The following is a 20121-nucleotide window of genomic DNA, read 5'->3' on the forward strand; positions in this document are numbered from 1 at the left end:
AGGCACCGGCGGGTATGTGTTTGCAAAGGCAAAAGTGGAGATAAAATAATTCCTGGCACCGGGCAGGATGCAATTCAGCATCACCGGAGCCTGGGATGCCCCGTCCCCGGTGCTGGGTGTCAGGCAGGGTGCTGGCCCCAGAACATGGAGGAGGTGCCAGGCGAGACCCCCGACGTGGAATCCTCCCACCTGGTGTCAGGGGTGGGTCCCCTGCCTCATCCTAACGCGGCTTTTGTATTTCGACAGAGTATTTGTTCAGTGCCAGACTTGGCTGCTCTGTTTGCTTCTCATCTTTGTCTTTTCTAATGATGTTTGCTTTACGCCCACAGCCCCGCTCCCCATGCCGTGCCGGGGGTCTCCCCATGGGCCCCCACGCTGCACCGTGGCTCTGCCCTGCCGTGGGGCTGGGGTACCCACCTTGGCCCTGGGCAACCCTGTCCCATCCCGGGGCGAAGCTACAGCAGGAGACAAGGGAGAAGCCGCAGCAGAAACGGTGGTTTTCCGAAGAGGGGAAATACATTATTTCTTCCTGCGTATCCCCCTCCTTCAAAAGAAGCCTGGCCTTGGGCGCTGAAAGTTGTGAAGGGAATCATCCCCCCCAGCTCTTTTTAATCCCCTGCCATCCCTTTTGGTGGTGGAAAAGGAAAAAATAAAGAGCAGCAAAAAAGGAACCAGAAGGGCTGGGGGATGCCCCTCTGAGACATCAACTCTGCCCTTGGGTAACATGGGGTGTGGGGGAGTTGCAAAGAAAAAACCCCAAAACATTTATTCCTTTCAGCTAGTAAAAGGGCAGGAAAAAGGCATTTTCACCTGCCATTATCTCATTCCACAGACGGGGAAACTGAGGCACAGAGCAGGTAAAGGCCTGCCCCGGCCAGCCCCTGCTCTGCCCCATGGCGAGACACTGTTCTGGGAGCAGCGATGGCCACACCGGGCTCTCTGCCCCAACGCTCCCCATCACTTCCCACCCTCTCCCCCCCCAAACCCGGGGGTGTCCCCACGGGCCTGGCCGGGGCAGCGGTGGCGGCCAGCGACGCAGCCAGCGGTGCTCCCCGTGCCGCGCGGCACCGGCTTGCAGTGCTGCACGCATGCCGTGAGGGGGACTCCAGACTGACGCAGGGCCACGGCCAGCACCAAAAATGGCCCAGGCACCCCTGACCGCTCCTGCCCTACTCCTTCCCACTGGCCATCCTCCCGCTCGGCGTGCAGGGATGGTCGGGATGGGCCATGCCGAAGCCAGGGGCCACCCATAGCGCTTTGGAGCCAAAACGCCCGTTATTCACCCAGAGTTTGCTGTGGAGAAGCAAATCCCTGCTGCGGTCAGCTCTGATCTGCAGCAGCAACACACGGGGGCCCTGGGCTCCAGAATAACCGATTCCTCCTTCATCCTTTCAAAATGCACCATCTCGCCTGAACTTCGCTTATTCTAATTATTTTTTTTTTTTAAGTGTTAGTTTCCCTCTGCCACTTTACTTCTTGCTGCCCTGAGCAGAGGAAGCTGTGTCTCAGTAAATACATGCAGCAGGAAACAATAAATAAATCTTCCCTGATCAGGGCAGTAACTGCTCCTTCTCACAACCACCCTGTTCCTCTGACATGAGTTTTCTCAGTTCTCGATTTCTAAATAACCAAGGGGGGAGCAGCCCCGGCACCCGTGCACTGCCCCAAAACTCACACTCGTCAGCCCAGGCCAGTGACAAACGGCTCCTCGGTGCCAAAAACTTTCAATACCCACCCATACAGCACCATGCACCGGGTCAGGGGAGCCGACAGGCACAGGCACCCGCTCGGGGTCTCGCAGCGGAGCCATGGGTGCTCCCGCTTGCCGATGGTCCCCCCCAGCCACCACCGCTCTCCCTCCATCCCCATGGACCAGCACCCGCACCCCTGGCCCCCGCTGCGTATTGCAGTCTGGCTGCGGCACCTCCCGCTCGCAGCGTGCCACCGACCCCCGGGTTATCATTAACCTTATCTGCTCCTTTGAGTGTCCTGCTCTTTTCTCTGCCCTTCTCCCAGCGGGCAGCTTCGCTCCGGCCCCAGCTCCACAGAAAGCTCTTGGTTTCTACACAAAGCCCTGGCTTTCTACAGCGTAGCCCTTTGCCGTACCCTACTGCACGGACGATGTGTCCCCACAGACCCGGGATGCATTTTGGGGGGGAAAAATGTGGGATTTATCCACAAAATCATTTCCTGCACCATCTCAGAGCTGTACAACGAACTGGTCCTTTACCACAGGTGCCCATATAAGCTGGAGCATCTCCCGCAGCAGGCAGCCCCGGGCGGGATGGGGTGAGCCCCACGGCGCTGAGCAGGGCTGCTCTCACCTTCCAGGTGGCCGTGTTCCTCCGGAAGTAGGCAAACATCCGCGTGAACCAGTTATAGATTTCGTTCAACGTTAGCTGCCTGTCGGGGGTCTCCAGGATGGCCTGGGAAACCAGAGAGGGGACAAGAGTATCACTCACGATACCCTGGCGGGGTTCGACGCCCGTCCCGTGGCAAGGCATAAGGGGCAGGAATGGGGGTTCAGCGGGCACGGGCGTTCCCCCAGGACTGAGAAAGTGGGGGAGAGCGTGGCTTTGCCGGAGGTGTCTCGCGGGCAGGTCTCGGGGTGCAGAGCTGAACCCCGCGGCGCGGGGAGCCACTCACCTGCCGGATGAGCGAGGCGTACGTGAAGGGCGGCCGGACGTCCGCGTTTTTGTAAAACTCGTGATTCTGTGCAAGTTCTGGAGGGAGGACAAGAAATGGGGGGGGTGGGGGATGAAGGGACCCACTTTGGGACCCGGGGACTGCGCGATGGAGGGTGCTGAGCCCCATCCCGGAGCTCACCTGAAGATATTGGGGTGCAGAACTTCTCCGAGTTTCTCCTGCGGATGGGCCCCACGTTGTGTAAAGTGGAAGAGCTGATGACGGAGGGGCCTTGCCGCAGGGGGGTGATGGGCGCCGTGGCGGAGGTGGGGGGATGAGGTAAGCCGTCGGGGAACGTGTCGGAAGTGCTCTTGGAGAGGGTGGCACTGGAGACCAGGTTCAGCTGCACGGACAGGCAGGAGGGAGGGCGGGCAGTTGGGCACCGGCGCGGGGAAGGCAGGGGCTGGGAGAGCCCCCGGCACACCGGCAGCTCGGTGGGGCTGAGCCGGCTCATGCCGCAAAGCAGGCAGCAAAGGGCTTGCAGGGGGGAGACTTGCTGGGCTTGGCAGGGATGGGATGCAACCGCAGGAGAGGATGCAACCGCAGGATGGGGATACAACCGCGGGAGAGGATGCACCCACAGAATGGGATGCAATCGCGGGACGGGATGCATCCACTACATGTCCGAGCTGGTGGAGCAGCAAAACACGCTGACACAGGCTGTGTTTCACTCCTGCCTCATGCCTTGCACCAGCACAAGGGACCAGGCTATGTGTGCCGGAGCGTGGTCAGGGCATGCCCATCCTGGGGAGCCCATCCAGCCTGGCCACACAGGGCCACGGTGACTGTGCACAGGGCAGGGAGGGGATGGCAGCCAGCGGCGAGGGGAAAGGGGAGGAGAGGAGGCGGCTGCAGGGACGTACAAGGGCAGGAGGGGGACGCACGCTTACAGGCTGGCTGAAAGGCTTTGGCTCTGAAGGTCTCATGTGAAGATGGGCCATCATTGCTTGGAGACGCTCGCTCTCCTTTGCCAGCTGCAGGAGGCAAGAAGCAGAAGGGAGACAGTCAGGCAGTGCCGGCAGTCACCCGTGGAGGTGCCCACGGCCTGGAGGAGCTGCCCGCCGAGCCTCCAGCCCTGGCTCTGGGCAGGCAGCATCCTCCAGCGTCCCCGCAGGAGCCACCCTCTGCCTGATGCTGAGCCCTCCTGAGAGCCCCAGCGGGACCGTGGCTCTGCAGGGGTCTACAGCACCCATCGTGGGGGGCACGGGGGCCGCTGCTGCTCCAGCTCCGCGTGTGCAGCCAGATGAACAATCTATGGCGAAATGGAGTCATTTCTCACGCCTTCAGACTGCCATCCACCAGCATGGCCCCATCCCAGCCACCCACCGCAGCCCTTGGTCTCCTTCCTGGGCACTCTGGTCCCCACGCCCCGGTGCCAGCCATCCCAGTCCCCTTTGCCCTCCTCCAGCCTCTGCTGCCTCCTGCTCACCAGCAGCTCCCTGTCCATCTACCCACCCCTCCGTCCGTCCATCCATCCACCCAGACGCCCAACATCGCTTTAATTGCGCACTCCTGCCTGTTTACTCCCCGGAGTGCGGAGAAGGGTGAAATATTCACTGTGGCACCAGGAGAGATTTTGAGCCCGGCGGAGGCAATAGGATCTGACACCCGCTCTCTTCCCGTCACCTTCCCTTTCCACTGTGACCCCTCAAGCTCGGCGCTCGGCCATATCCCCGCACGCTGCCAGCTCCCCGCCAGCCGAGCCCCCTCCCCAGGCAGGCGCCGGAGCCAGGAGTCAGGCGAGGAAGGAGTTAAAGGCAGGAGCTGGAGTAGAGTTTGCTGCAAGTTTGGAGCAGCTCGGATGCTTTTGCGCTGTCGTGGTGCTCATTAGAGCTGACAGGTCTCCCCTCGTGATGCAGACGCTCTCCACCGGCACAGCGGGAGCTCCATGCTGAAAACTTTATAATTGGTAGCTCCGGTGGCAGGTTCTCCTCTCTGCACACGCAGCTTTCTGCTCGCCCTTCAGCTTTTTTTTTCCCCCCTTCCTTTCCCTCCCCTCTTTAAGCCCCAGTAATTGCTTTCAACCTCTCGCTTTAGCGAGGGCTGGGGAGCAGGATGCGATCGCACGGCTTCGCCCAGGCGGCTTCGCAGCCTCCCCACCCGGGAAGGTTTTGCTGCGTGTCCCCCCCATCCCACAGCCCCCGTTATTGTAACTCCGGGTGGAGGTTCCCAAGTCTGCCACACATCACAGCCCGCTGCCCGGGCGTCCCCTGCGATGATACCCACCACCACGCACAGCGATGGGCACAAACCGCTCTGAGCTCCTGCCAGCCCCTGGCCGAACAGCCGGGCACACCCAGGCACCGTCATGCCATGGGGGTCTCGGTGAGCAACCCTCTGACAGAGACCCCTGCCCTGTCCTCCTTTCCTCCTCAACCGCTTTCAAGTCCCAAGATGAAAAACCTCCATTTCCTCCCATTTTCCCTCCCTCCCTTCTCTATTAACCGAATTAGGCATGACACGTTGGGGAGTCGGAGATGCTGGGAAAGGTACTATTTAAAGAACTGGCTTTCCAAAAATAGCACCCTGAAGTTGGGCTCCAAAGACCACGCTCAGCCACCAAAATAAGTGGTCTGATTTCCAAAGAGCCCAGCAGCCCTATGGCTCTCGCTGAGGCGGCATGGCTGGGCACGAGGGCTGGGGCACAGCTCATGTCCCGCCTGCGGGCATGCACCCCCCCCGGCAGCATGTGCCTTCCAGGTCTGTGGCATCTCCTTGTACCCACAGGGACACTTTGGGCAGCAGGGATGGCTTGTCCATTCCTTCAGCCCCACCATAATCGTGCAGGGCTGCTGGTACTGGAGGGGAAACCAGCTTGAGGGTCCCTCAGGTCTTGGTCTCCACCAGGATGTGGCCCAGGACCAGTACTCCTATTTGGGAAGGATGCTTAAAATGAGCCCCCAGGGTGGCTGGTTATCTCACTACGGTCCCCGACCTCGCTAACCCCCTCCTGCAGAGAGCAGCCAAGACATGGCACGCAGAGTTGGAAAGGAGACAGCTTTTTAAACCCATGTCCTTCGAGGCTGGGGTGGTACCCACCTGTATTTCCAGCTGCTGTACCACTTGCATCTGGACTCGACACTGGGCCGTGCTTCGGTCATCAAGTGCATGTTCTGTATTGAGGTGTCTGGGGAGGAGAACACGGGGTTTTATGCTTGGACGTGCCCAAAATGCAGCCCCTCTGCCGGGGCCACATCTGGGATCAGCCCCGACCTGCAAACCGCCTGTACCGCAGCAATGCCTGGGGACGCTCGTGAGGCGCTGCCCGTGCCAGGGATGCTCTGGCACCGCCACCCAAAGCGTGACGAGCAGAAGGGAAACCAAAGCACGAAGGTGGTCAAGCAAACTGGGCTGTGCCTCCTCCCTGAACCCGGGCGGGATGGCAGCTGTAAACAACCAGCCCTGCCCGTGGCAGCCCCGCGGTGTTTAGGAGCAGCCTCTGGTTGATGGCAAGTCCTTGAGAAGGCTGCTGGCAGGAGGCACCCAGGAGGACCTGAGGAGCAGGTTTCCAGGACAAAGGCGGCATTATGGAGGTTTACTTACACCCTCTAAGGAAACCCCCGAAGGCAGAAGGTGACATTTCCAGGGTGCTCCTCATCCTACCACTTTCATGACCTATGTTTGTAAGGCACTTTATGTTTATAAGGCACGAGGACCTTTGGTCCTCGCCGCCCTCCCTCCTTCTCGGGGAGGGAAGGGCTCCCAGCAGAGGCAAGCAGCCCGTGACAGGGATGCCACTTGCTGCAGAGCCAGGGACATCTCGGCATCACCTTGTGGGGGTCATCGCCTGGAGGGCAGCCTGGGGACGCACCCAGCCCCGAAGATGTCGCATGGCCAGGCCATGTCCTTGCTGAGGTGGGTGCAAAGCTGGGGGGGTCCTCACCAGAGGAGTGGGACAGGTCAGAGGGGGGATGCTGGGCGGAAGGGCAAACTGTACCAAGGCCACCCCCGGAACGCCCCGAAAGGTGGCATCTGATGCTGGGAAACACACAGGTGTCCCAGGGCCATGGGCCAATGCTTTCCAGGACCAAGACTGAGACATCCCAGGAGAAGGTGCCTCAGGAGCGTCTAACCTTGGTCCAGATGCGGAAGACAGCGAGAGTCTCACCCGGCTGTTTGCAAGAGACTTCCAGCCCCAACTTGCAAAAACAAGTTAGGTAACTGGGACCAGCTGCCAAGCCTGTATGTGAGCAAACCCCGCCGGTGTCTCAGCCCCACTCCACAGGGCTGCAGCCGGACCGAGCCGCTGCTCCTCTCCCCACACGGCAGACCAAGAGCACGGCTGTTTCTCCAGGGAAAAAGCTATTGAGAGCCTAGGCTGTGCTGAGCAGGAACGGAGACGTCTCCCACTGACCCTCACAGGCTTTTATAAACCACTGCTCAAAGGACATGCTGCCCCTTTCCACCCCAATGCTGAGGCTTTCCGAGCTACTCCATAGAGATGATGCTCAGAGGCGGCTTGAAGCCGGTGCCCGGACCCAAAGCAAGATCCATGCTGCAGCTGGGCTCAGCCTTCGGGAGCTGGAAGTTTTCCGTCTGTCTGTCCCATACCCTGACCCGTGCTCACGTTGGCAGAGAGGGGACAGAAAAACTTCACTGGTGCTGTCGGGGAGGCTGCCCCTCGGGAAGCTTGCTCCTGCAAGCACTCGGTGTGCTTAGGGGGGCAGGCACGTGCGACGCAGGGCGCAGGGACACTACAGCCCCGGCCAGCACAACAAGGCTCTGCTGGAACCACGACCCAGCCCCGGCCATCCCCTGCCAACCCCAGCTCCAGCTTCCCAACCGGAGCTTGCTTATCTGCCCTGTGCCATGTAAACATGCCCGGAGAGGCAGGAGGAGATGCCTTATCTAGGTTCACCTCATGAGTCAGAGGCAGAGGAAGGAGGATGCAGGAGCCTGACTCATTCACTCACTCAGTCGCCACCAGGCAATGCTCCCCCAGCCTCCCCAGGCTGCCTTCGCACCTCCTCATCCTCCTGTGCAAGGCCTCTGCCCAGCTCCTTCCCTGGGAATGAGAAGGCTGGTGGGGTCCAAGGGGTGCTCCCACCGGAGCCAGCCCCAAGTGCATGGCAGCGGATGGGATCAGTCTGTAAAAACCCAAAATCTCGCCGATGGAGAGCAAAGTGCGCACCGGTGTGTCTCGGCTGCCGTGCCAAGCAGACAGCCGGAGAGGCGGGGGGGAAGGAGCAAGCAAGCCCGTCAGTTCCTTCTGATGTCTTTGCTAAAAATCCCGGCTACAAAGAGATCTAATTGCAAATGAACTAATTAAGTAAACCTCTGACGAAGCGTGAAAACAATTTGTTTGACCCTGACGCTAGCAGAGGGCTCTTCGACAGCGGAGTTAATCAGTCAGCGCCGGAGCCCACAAGCAGTGTCAGCGGGCTGCCGCGCCGCCATCTGCTTCCTCCTCTCCTCTCGCCCCCCAGGAGGGGAGCTGCAAACTCCCCTCGCCTGCTGCCTGCGCCTGCCCGCTCCTGCCCGCTGCACTGGGTCTCTTCTCCTCTAGCAGCAATCCCTGGTGTGTTTTCTCCTTTCACATGGGGCCCGCCCCAGCTCTGGGCAGACAGACTTTGAGATGTCTGGACCTATTTCCAGGGTCTCCCCCTCCGCCAGCCCCATGCTGTCCCGGCCTGAGAGCGCAGGCTCTCCTCTCCTCGGGGAAAACCTCCCCCAAAAAGCAGAGCACTTACTTGACAAACTGTCCCAAGTCCTCACAGAGGGTTTCGCAGCCGGGCCACTTGCACTCTCCGTGGCCGTAGAGCGGGTGGGAGCCGGGGGTCTCTTCATGGGAAGAGCTGCAGAAGAGAGAAAGGGACCGTCAGACAGGGCAGCCATGATGCTCCAGCGTTCCCACGCACTGGGCCAGCCCTCGGGGACCCACGGGAGACCCCACAGCAATGGCTCTCTGTCCTCCATGGGCACATGGGTACAGCAAAACAGCGAGAGGACTTGTTTATGGGGTAGGCAGAAACCCCCCAACCCTGTTGCCAGCCCCGTGGGTGACAGATCCCAGCCCCTTCCACCTCTCCGGGGGTAAAAACACAAAGCACCAGGGCCCGACCCAGCTCTACCTGTCCCTTCTCGGCGTGTGCATGGTGCTCTGTCCATTGGGCAGAGGGTGATGGGAAATGGGAGGCGAGACCTTGGCGGCCGAAAACGAGGTAGAGTTGGAGGTGTTGGTGGTGAGGTCGAGACCTTCTTGCTTAATGCTGTCCTCGACGGGCTGGGCAGCCGTGACCTCCTTCCAGAGCTGCTGGAGGTCCGAGGGGCACACAGCTACGGCGTGGGGAGAAAGCGCCCGCCGTCAGCAGGGAGAAGGAGCAGCACCCACTGGCACCCATGCACCAGGCTGGCTCAGGACCCCACGGGCTCCCTCCCTGCCCGGCCAGCACAGCTTGGCTCTCTGAAGCTCAGGCAGCCCAGCATGGACCGTGCACTGGGAAATCATCACCCGAAGCTGGGCACAGCGCTCTGTGCTGGCAGCCGGGGAGGAGAGGCTGCACAGCCCCATTGGGAAGCCCAAAACAAGCTGCCTGCAGCACCCAGGGAGCTCCGCAGAGCCACCCCCGGAGGGGAGGAGACCCCGGCTCCCCGCACCCTGGCACCCCCCTGCAAGAAGAAGCCGGGAGCCCAATCCTGCACACAACCCAGCTCAAACTCTCCCAAGCTGCTCCGGCCATTAATGCAATCAGGTCCCAAACTTTAGACGGGCACATTAGGAAAAGCAACGCCCCAGCCCCCTGCCCAGCCCTCCCTCAACCCAGAGCAGGGAGAAGCTGCAGTCCCCGGGGGCCCCCCAAATGCACTCCCCACCCCGGGCAGGGGTCCTTACCTTGGGGCAGGGTCTGCAGGGGCACGGTGCCCTGCCCCGGCGGGAGGCTCACCAGCCCCTGGCGCTGCAGGTTTAACAGGTGCTGCTGCTGGAGCTGCTGCATCTGCAGGAGCTGCTGCTGGAAGGCCAGCTGCTTGTTCCCTAACGGCTGCCGGGAGACAAAAGGGAGAAATCAAAGCACGTTATTTTCCAGCCTTGCAGCAAAAGCCTCGCAGGGGAGGCAGGGGCCCGGCGGCGGCAGCGAGGGATGCCCGCGGCGGCGGTACCGCGGCCGTGCGTGCTTCCGTCCTGCTGCTGGGCCGCTGGGCCTGCTCAGCTTGCGGCTGAGCCGGACGGAGGCTTTGATCTATCGGAAGAGGAGGGGAAGAAAAGGAAAGGGGAAGGGAAAAATAAAGCGGTGAAAAGAGAGGGAGCGTTAAGAGCCGGGGGCTTGCTCAGAGCAGAGACCCAGCTCTGCCTGCAACACGGGCAAACCCGCAAACCCGAGCCGTGGGGTCCCATGCAGGGAGGCTCAGCCGCAGGGCGAGCTCCCGCAGGCACCGAGCATCACCAAAGGAAAGGGGGCTCCCAGGACCCAAAAGGCATCCGGGATGCACAGGACACTCCTTTAAGCAGGGAAATGGTCCCTATTTGCCAAAAATTACCATTACGAGCCCGTTCTTGGTGGGGGGCAGAAAACAACTGTCTGCGGGGGAGAAGATGTCCAGCACCAGTACCAGTGCCCTGACCCTGTCCATGAGCATCCCCCAGGTAGGTGACTCTCCCACCCATCCCCAGGAGCTGGCCGCACTCTGACCGGCGTAGTTGGCCCTAAACTAGTTAGGCAGGACAAGTCCCTGGGGAAGCACCAAGAAATCCATGAGAATTAACTGAAGGGGAGAGAATTCAATTAGGCATGGGGACAGGCAGCTGCTAATCCAAGCCGGCCACGAAAGGGGAGCTGCCCCGGGCCTGCCCAGCCTCATTAGCGGGGCAGGCGTCTCTGTAACCCCTTGAACCCCTCTTGTTTGCGCAGACGTTGTTTGCAGGTTGCGAGAAGCCGGGCTGGCAGGCAGTGCGAGCCGGCTGTGCCGCGCCGACCAGCCCCAGCAGCAGCCCGGCCCCTCCGTGGCAGGTTTGTTATCCTCAGCAAGAAAAGTGCCGGGGCCCCTCTCGGCAGAGCAAGCCCTCGCCTCAGCGGAGAACACCGGCCAAGCCCATGCTAAGGCGCTTGCCCCGATCTCGCTGCACTCGTGGGTGGGGGCACTTTGCAGCCCCATTGCTTGGCCCAAAAAGAAATATTTTCATGTCCGTGTTCCTGCTGATGAGTGCGAGAGCTTTGCAATAGGAAATGTCCTTTTTTTTATCTTCTGGCTGGGTCTGAGCATCGCGGGGATTCAGGCCCCCGGTGCACCGGGAATCCCAGGGACCTGGCACAGCCCCACCTCGCTCTCTCGATGATCCCCGAGGCTGCACCTCGTGCTCTGCTCAACAGGGAACAGCAGACAGACTCTCCATGGCAAACCCAGTTCATGGCTTATTTTTGAATCAGCAGGTGCTGCTGTACCCGAAGCAGCACCCCGGGCACCGCGAGATACAGGCTGTCCCCTGCAGATGCTGCTGATGCTCGGCCATGTCTTTGTGAAACGGAGGGCAAGGACGGGCTCCAGGCGCTGCCCTGCAAAATCCCCATGGTCTGCAACGTAAGGCATGACTGCGAGTCCTGTGAAGGGCACGGAGAGAGTTTAAATCTGGTTTCTCAGCCTCAGAGGGATGTGCGGACTCCTCCCTGTCCTGTCCACCTCTTGGCCATGGCAGAATTGTCCCCCCAGAGTCAGGTCTGGATCCTCTCTGGCTTTGCCTTAGTCCTGCACCTCTGACGCTTGAAGATAAAGGCATAAATCAAAGCAATTTCTGCTCAGCAAAGAGAAATCCCCGTGCTCGCCCTCGCTCCTGAGCAAGGCGCTGAGCCAGGAGGGCTTCAGGCCACGGGACCGGAGCAGTTGGTGGCCCTGTAGGACCACGATGGAGGGAAAAAGGCAGGACCAGGCTGTGCGCCCAAGGGCCTTAACAGAGGCAGCGCTGTCCCCCATGGTGTCCCTGTCCCCTGCGAGGGGAAGCTCTGCCACCGCGTGGGACGGACACGCATGTCCTTGCCTTGGTTAGAAACTGGAACCAGGATGGGATGAGATGGGATGGGCTTCTCCTCCTCTTCCTGGCTCCGCCACCGCCCTTGCCGGGGGCCCCGGGGCAAGCCCGGGCTCCGTGCAAACACAGCCTCATTCACGGCACTTCCAGGCTGCGGAGCAGGAGGAAATTGGGAGCGGATGAAGTCATGAGGATCCCCGGGGCACGTCGCCTGCACCTCGTAGCCCGGCTGGGCTCTCCCGACCTGGCCTCACCAGAGCTGCGGCCGGCAGAGTCAGACCCACCCCGAGCTCCCGGGGGACCGGGCAGCCCCGACCCATGTGTGGTTCTGGCAGGGACGATGCTGTCCACGTTGAACCTGCACCTTCACGTGCTTCAAATCCATGTGTGCATCCTTCCAGCTTCACCAGACCACGAACACAGGGACCAACCCTGGGAATAGGAGTCCTGATTCCTGACGGATGCACAAACGCCTGGGCTAAGTAAAAACAAGGACCACTTCTCTCTGGGGAAGCCAATTTGCCAGTCCCTAGGGAGCCACCACTGCACCACAGAGCCAACAAACTGCACGGGCTCAAAACCACCGAGTGCGATGGGTGAAGAGGAAGAGGTGCACCCACGTGCAGACCCACCCAAGAGCACCCACCAGCCCGGGGGCTCTGAGTCAAGAGTTTGCCCTGGAGAACACAGGGTGGTGAGAGCCTGAATTACAGCCCCAGCCTTATTGAAAACCTCTCGCCCCAGCCATCACCCCACGAGCTTCGCTCAGCTCCTCTCCCCTCGGCAAGCCCCAGCCCGGCAAATGCTGGCTGAGTCCATCCCAGAGGGGACCCCCCAGCACCCACTGGAGGAGCTTGCTCTGTGTTAGGGCCAGATCCTGCATTTGGCCCCCACCCCCCCCCATCCCAGTCCTGCCTCCCGTCCCAACGCGGGGGCTCGGGGTCCGGAGCTTCGCCTGCGCTCGGCGTACATTAGACGCAGATGACTGGGTGCAGCTACCGGGGTAAGAGCCGCCGTCACTTTGATTTATGAGCACATCAGGAGGAGTTTCGGCGTGACACGCGGGACTGACAGGAGCAGTTCATTAAGCTGACACCGAGGTTAGGCAGCAGGCAGGCCCCCCTCGCCGCCCCCCTCCCCTGCCCCGCCAGACTCAGGAGAGGGACAAACACTCCCCCACCCCTGGCAGCTTTAGGGGTCACACGGAGACCCACTGGCCTTGCCCCCAGGGGATATTGGGGTCTCTGCACCCAGATGCCGCTTGCAGCAGCTGGGCTTGGAGAGGCAAAGCGCCCAGGGAAAGAGCGGGATGGCAGACACCGGCTTCGCTGCCTCTTGCCACGAGGGTGAGGGGCTGCCCGGAGCCGTCCCAGCCCTGCGCCGCAGCTCCTTGCTTCCCCGACACCTCCTCGCTCCCCCTGTGCCCAGGATGATGCTGGGGGTTCGCCCTTACACCCTAATGCAGAAAAACGCTCTGGGATGGGCTGGGATGTGCTGCAGCTCAGCCCCATCCCAGTGGGATGCATGGATCAGTTGTCTTGCTCGGCCCCTTCCTCGTGCCCCCCTGCTGCGGCGCAGCTCCTCGCAGACCGCGGACACAAAGCACCCCCCCCGCATCCTCTGGGACAGGATGCTGCCGACAGGCTCTTCCGACACGTTTCCATCCTCCGCGCTCCCTCTTTTCCTGTTCTCCCCTTCCCCGCGCCCGCTGGGGGACCTCCAGCAGCGCCGCTCCTCCTGGGGAGATCTGAGCCGCTCGTCCATGAGATGCTGCTACCTGCTCCTGGCACCTTCCCCGGCGCGGCGGCGGCACAAAGCCGTTCCCACCTGCTGATCCCCCTCCACGCTCGCAGACGAGCCGCTGACTTACAATTACACCGAGGCAAGTCCTTGAAATGAAGCAGAGGGAAAGCAGAAGGCACTCGGTTTACAAACCTTGCAGCGGGGCCATAATTAAATACCGCCATGGATTTCCATGAAGGAGCCGATGCTGGCCAAGAGCGGCTCTGCGGCGGCATCCCAGACACGCCAGCTATTCCCCACGCCGTCGGGGGAAGCAACGGCATCGCCGTTCCCGGCAGGCAAGCGCTGCTGCCGAACGCAGGCTTTATTAATAGCAGCTGCCCAAATTCACGGCGTGAAGCCGACCCCACAAAGCCCAGCCGGGGGTTTTGGGGAGGGGAAACACTATGACATCCACTCGTGGGGACGCCCTCGCTGTTCTTCCCGGCCATGGGGTGGTGATGCTGCTGGGAGCTGGACACGCACCCCTTCAGCAGCATCTAATGCCCCTTCCCCCCGCCAGCCACTCAGACTTTCTTAGCGGATAAATTTCTCATCTCCTCTGTACCATTTAATTAAAAGTTAACGGGCGCTTTTTAAACCAGGAGCCTGCTAAGCAAGCCCTTTGTTAGAGCTTAATTATATCCCTGTTCGTTGCTGCAATATAACATCGCCACGGCCAAGAGGAAAGTCCTTGAGGAAGCTCAGATTTATGCCTCCCCCATTCCTGGAGCACGAGCAGCTACTCCAGCTCCTGGAGATGGCTCCGATAAAGCCTGACCCCGCGCACGCTGCGTAAATACGCCAACATCCCGCAATGAAAGCCCGGGTCAAAGTCTATTGAAGGCTCAAGAGGGTGCTGGTCCGACCCCGAGCCGCTCGAGCTGCCCTATTCCCCCAGCACCAGTGTGTGCTTTGCCGTCAAGCCCCCGCTGCAGCCAGCCCGATGCGCAATCTGGGCTTAAATGCTTTCTTCCTCAAAAGAAAGCTGAATTTTTAAGTGGTGAGAATTGATGAGTGTAAATCAGGGTGTTGGATGTCAGGAGCGGTGATTGCAATGAACAGCCCCAGCACCCCATTCCGCTAGTTGCTACTGATGCTCGGCCGGAGACAGGGACTGAGCGGCTCAGCTCCACGTCCCTCTGTACTGGGAGCCTAAGGAAGGATGCCCGATAGAGAGGGCAGTGATGCTAGACATACAGCAGCACACGCAACGCAAAATACCCCCACGTGGTACCATGTGCACCGATCTAGGAAGAGAGAGGGCCAAAAATATATAAGAAAAAGGAAGAGAGCGGTGCTGTCTGCCCGCTGCCGGTCAGGGTCAACCCCCAGCCTCCGTACGACCAGCACATCCCCAAAACTGAGCATTGCTGATACAGCCACAACGCCTCGCAGTGCATTACTACAGAAAAGGACAGCAAAACGTGTTGTGTCAAGGGAGTTATACAAGATGGATGCAATCACACCGGCATAAACACTTCTCTGCCAGGCAACCACCTCCCCAGCAAAGGGCCCACCGCTGCCAACCTGGTCACGGGGGGCTGACAGCATCCCCTGCCTGAGCGTCTCCCATTGGAAAAGCCCTTTGCCGGCATCGCTGCTATTTCACGCAGCGCTTGGGTTTTGCAGAACCGCTTTTCCTGGCAGGAAAAGCCCTGGTTTGGGTTCCCACCTGACCAGCCCTGCCTGCCTACTTGCTAGGGTGCTGCCGTGCCAGCTCAATCAGGACTGGGCTGCCTGACCCGAGCCGTGCCGAGAGCCTGGCAGGGCCAGCACATCACATCAGGCAAGGGCTGAGCCGAGCCTCCTCTGCCCCCACCGCACCGCGAGGAGGCTTTGGGGAGCCCTCGCTCTGTGCCGGGGGGCAGTGACCTGTCCCTCCTGCCGGGGAGGGTCCGGCGGCTCTGCCGGAGCTGCCAGCCCACACCCGCTGACTTCACCGCTCCCCACACCCACCCCATAGTTTCTAGATGCGCCGACAAGAACGCAACGCTGAGAACGATGCAGCTCGGTGCATGTGCCAGACCGCAGATAGGGAGGAGGAGGAGGAGGAGGAACTCCCAGCGCCCAGACCGGCTGCCCCAGCACCCCCCAGGAGCAGGATGCCCCCGTGTCCCATCCCTGCTGGCTCCCAGCGGGCTACCCTGGGTGCTAGGATTCCCACACACCTTGTTTTGTGCTGGTCCCCCTTTTATTTGCTGCCAGATCTGATGGCCCAGAACCCATCTGCGTGAGCTCACCTCTTTGGGTTGCTGCTTTCCGGCTTGCTGCTGTGTCAATAGCTGCAGGTGAAGCTGCTCCTGTTGCTTCTTGTAGTATTCCTGCAACTGGGAGGGAGGGATGGGAGGGGAGAGAGCAGCCCAGATTAGCAGCAGAAACACCACATTCGCATCTCCCTGCCTGGCACTACCCCGTGGCCCAGCACCGGGCTTTGCCACAGCCATACCAGCTCCTGGCACCATGTCGTCAGGGCAGGCTCTTGGCTGCGGGTTAAGAGGAAAAGCACCCGCCAAAGGAGTCACGGCTGCAGAAGAAACCTTGGGCACACGCTCCTAAGGGCTGTGGATCCCCACAGCAAGCAAAATCCCCAAACACCACCAATGCCAAACCTGCCGTTCATTTTAATGCCAACCGGTTGCCCTGGCTTTCTGCCGTCGGCCAGTCCGGGAGCCTCTGCCTTGCCCGACCCCAGGGAGAAGGGTCACAACCCCCCGGCTCAGTAATTCCTGTGTATCCTGGCGATTTTGCAGCTGTGCTGGGGGGGATTTATTTGATGGGGGGATATGAAACACCAAGAGGTGGGTGAGCCCTTTGAGAGAAGTGGGCCCCGGTGCTCTGGCATGTAATACGGAGTTTCAGCAGCACAGAAACCCCATTTTCGGCATGGTAGGACCCCAAAACACCCCTGGCAAGCGTTGCGAGAGCTGGGGAGCTCCGAGCTGGGAAGGGGCCAGGAGCAGCCACAGCCTCTGGTCTGACCGGTGCAACCCCACGAGCGCCGGGGCCTCAGATCCCCCTTCACGGGCACCACGGGAAAGTGCAGGCAACCCGGCTCCTTGCAGCACCCCGGTCAAAACAGAGGATTTTGCTGGGCCAGTAAAACAGAGAAAAACACCCTGGCCCCACGACGAGCCACCGGAGAGGATCCCAGTCTGCAGGAGGCAGCGCCGGGACCTGCCGGCATTGACGCCAGCTCTCGCCCCGGCCCCTAAATAAACTGTTGGTGATGGATTTGCTGTGTGCAGGAGGGGGGCCAGAGGCATGGGGAGGTCAGCGAGACCCGGCGGCCCCCTCCCACCCAGCCCGTACCCCCTCACAGGGGCGACGGCGGCGGCTCAGGAATGCCCCTTTGGATGCCGGGAAGCCTTTATCAGCTCGGGCCTGACAGCGCTGACAGCAGCAACTTTGCTTTTTCTGTCGGCGAACAGGTTTGGAAAGCCTGGGTGTTTACCCGAAAGCCAATCAAAGCCAGGTCTCTGCAACATGGTCGAGCGCGGCTGCAGGAACATTGGGTCAGGGGTGAGAGGTGTGATGTTTGGTTTTCTTCTGGTGGAGAATGCGAGCTATTCCGGCCTGGGTTGTTTAATTTGCAGTCAAACGTGTTTCTTTATCCGGCTCCAAAGAGGCTTGGAGAAGGACCCACCCAGGGTAGTGTTTACCCTTTGTTCTTTCCCTGGGGCCAACCTTGAATCCTTATCAGCCTGTTTGGAGTAAACAGGTACTGGAGGCAGGAGGAAGGGTGTGGAGGATGCTTGTGGGATTTCTCCTTCTCTCCCTCCCGCCGGCGGGAGGTGTTTACCCAAGCAGACCTGTTTCGGAGTTGAGGTTTGTTTTTTTTCTTCTCCTCCTTTTTCTTCCCTCCCTGTTCGTTTTACATTTGACGGAGCGCTCCAGAAAAGCTGAGCGGGGCCGTGCGAAACAAACCCACATGCTCAGGTCTGGAGCTGGACCCAGGCACTGGCCCCAAAGCCCGGGCAGCAGCCTCAGGGGCTCTGCTTGGGGTCCGCTGAGCCAAGAGCATCCACCCTGGCACCCATCTCTCCCCATGAGCCGGCCAGCCCCAAACCAGCCCTCGTGCGGGAGCTTTCTGGGCTTTGAGACCCTGACTCAGGGTAGCAGCATCCGGCTTTGCCGGCACCGTTAGCACCCGCAGCTCTTTTCATCCCTCGGCGCTGGACACGCTGGGAATCCCCAAGGAAATATGGAGGGAATGCAGGAGCTCTGGAAGGAAAGGACCCATCTGCCTGCCCCCAACAAGCTCCAGCATTCACGGACACCAGTGCGAAATCGCTTGGCCGGATCTGGCCGATGCACAGCCAGCCCAGGACCAACGCTACCTGTTGCAGCATTATTGCCTGCTGCTGCTGCAGGAGGGCCTGGAGCTGGGGCGGCGAGAGGATCTGCTGCATTTGCTGCGGCGTGATCATCTGCGGGGACATCATGGCCACGGACACAGGGACCTGTGGAGAGGAAGGACACGTCACCACTCCCAATTCCAACCCTGGAAAACCCTCCCCAAATGCCAACAGCCTGCGAGTGCCTCCCAGCCCCTAGGCTCTCCCAGGGCATCCTCCATGCCCCTCATCCCTGCGTCACCTTCGGGTGAAGCCCTTGGCCACCAGTCTGTCCTGGCATGCTGAGGCCACTGCTGGAGACATGGCGATGGCACGGAGATGCCCTGCGGTGCAGCTGGAACCGGGGCGAAGCTTCCTAAACCACGAGCTCCCCCCGTCCTGAGGGCAGGATGCTCTCTGCCCGCAGGGTCTTCTTTAAATGCAACTTAGCTGGAGGAATTAGGCATCGAGAGGAGCCAGTGGCACGTGGGCAGCCAGCTCCAAACCACAGCTCCCTCCCCTCCTGCGAGCACGGGAAAGGTGCCGGGCACTGCTCCTTCCCTCGGGGTCCCAGAGGATGCAGGGAGGAGGGAAACACCAAGGGAAGCAGGGAAGATACCGATCACCCAAATAACTTTGCAAAGCATAGCACGGAGGAAGAGGTTACCAGGTTTTCCATAGACACATCAAAGCTTTACCTCCAGTTGACACCAGTAACTCATGTAATTACCATGCCAAGTGGAGGGAGGGCGAAGAAAACCTGCCAACCCCTGCCTTTGGTTATCATAACACGGGTCCACACCCCCACGGCAAAGCGCCGGAGAGCCGGGGAAGGTGTCGGTGATGGATCCCAGCCCCGCTGGTCCTGCCCAGGTGGAGCAATGCCGCCTTCCCAACCATGGCCATTGAGAGCTGCCTTGTCCCAGCCCTCTGCCGATCTCACCAGCCCAAAGCCCTTCCCAACGCTCTGCGCAGGGTTATGGCTCTGCTGTAATTTAATAACCCTTCCTGGATGCTTCCTTTTCCTAGGAAAGCAGATGACCGCCGCTGGTCGGGAGCAGGAGAGCTGGTGAGCTACCAGCAGCCTCCTGCCTGCCCCTGCCTGGCAGCCTTGGGCTCTTCGAGGGGACCCCAGGAGGAGGCAACTTCTCGGCACGTGGGATGCAGCAGAGCCCGAGCCAGGCTCCCGGTGCAAGCCAAAGACCCAATTTTGACCCAAAGTAGATGACTTGAGAAGTCATCTCAAGGGTCCTGAGTCCAGGGTCTCAGGACCTCAGAGACCGAGGGACAGAGAAACAAAGCAACCAGCTTCAGAGCACCCGGCAAAGTCCAAATGAGAGCCTAGTACCTGCCAGCCCCTCCTGCCCAGGACCCCCAGCGATGCCCAGATTCCCCAGTCTGGACCTCCAGCCACCCCAGTGGGACACAGAGCAGGGATGGGACCCCAGGGGCGGCCCCGTGCAGTCCCTCCCATCCGTGGTGGGTGTCCGGCCGGGTTGGAGCACGCTGACCTTCAAGGGAGATTGCAAAGGCTTATCTGTTTACTCAGGCATTTTGCTGGAGGGAGGCGTCGCAAGCGGGCCGAGTTTCATTTGTCGCCGGCAATTCCCCCCCCCCCCGGCTGCCTTCGTGTCAGAGTTATTGATTAATTGCTGCGTGTTCACACCCAAGGGCTGCTGCTGGGGCGCCTTCGACTGCACCGGCTTGGCTGGCGGTGGAGGGCTCACGAGGCTGCAAGAGCATCCCCAGCAAAGAGCTGCAAGGCCCTGCGAGGGCTCCGGCACCCACCGACGCCGGACAGAAAGCCAGGAGAACCCCAAGCAACCCCCGTGGCACCAGCACCGGTGAAGAGCTGCTGTTTCAGCGGTCAGGTGCTCACAGACAGCTGTGCAAAGCCCTCGGCGAACATCTGGGAAGGAGGGAAGCTCACGAGGACAGCAAGACAAGAGTGAGCGGGGTGCACGCCCGCTCGCTGGGAGCTAAGCATCCTGCTAATTTCCCTTTGCCAATTCATCAGCTGGCAACGTGCTCGGAATGAGAGCCCCTAATTAATTGCTCATCCGCATCCCCCATCCGGGCGGCCTCCCCGCCCCCACCGCTGCTGTGCGGCCTCTCGTACACGTTTGCTGGCATTTTCAAATCGGAGGCATCCTAATTACCAGAGAGTTATAACACCTTCCATTTCTCGCCCAGCGGACTGACACCCTGTCAAGAGCAAAGAGAATTGCCAGAGGTTTTGACAACACTAATTGCCCCTATAATCTAAAAACACAAAGGAGAGGCGATTAGTCGAGAGGGCCCCAGCTCTCGATCCGACACGAGGTTTTCACAATGTTACAAGAAAACAAAAGTGACGCT

At 60.5% G+C, this 20121-nt stretch overlaps 1 protein-coding gene across 5 annotated transcripts in view; it reads right to left on the minus strand.

The window, feature by feature from the left end:
* FOXP4 (forkhead box P4) overlaps window positions 1–20121 on the minus strand; it is a 40832-nt gene that overhangs the window by 4865 nt on the left and 15846 nt on the right. For 2 of the 5 annotated variants that reach the window (XM_050911496.1, XM_050911493.1), the window contains 10 exons: window positions 17767–17889; window positions 15670–15756; window positions 9518–9665; window positions 8757–8961; window positions 8376–8480; window positions 5725–5812; window positions 3576–3659; window positions 2827–3028; window positions 2647–2723; window positions 2325–2426 (listed from right to left, as the gene is read on the minus strand). In XM_050911496.1, coding sequence (XP_050767453.1) covers window positions 2325–2426; window positions 2647–2723; window positions 2827–3028; window positions 3576–3659; window positions 5725–5812; window positions 8376–8480; window positions 8757–8961; window positions 9518–9665; window positions 15670–15756; window positions 17767–17889 — 1221 coding nt within the window. Of the gene's footprint in view, window positions 1–2324; window positions 2427–2646; window positions 2724–2826; window positions 3029–3569; window positions 3660–5724; window positions 5813–8375; window positions 8481–8756; window positions 8962–9517; window positions 9666–15669; window positions 15757–17766; window positions 17890–20121 lie in introns of all 5 variants that reach the window. The other 3 variants (XM_050911497.1, XM_050911495.1, XM_050911494.1) reach the window with 2 other exon arrangements.

Source organism: Gymnogyps californianus, chromosome 27 (assembly GCF_018139145.2).
Source record: "Gymnogyps californianus isolate 813 chromosome 27, ASM1813914v2, whole genome shotgun sequence".
NCBI lineage: Eukaryota > Metazoa > Chordata > Aves > Accipitriformes > Cathartidae > Gymnogyps > Gymnogyps californianus.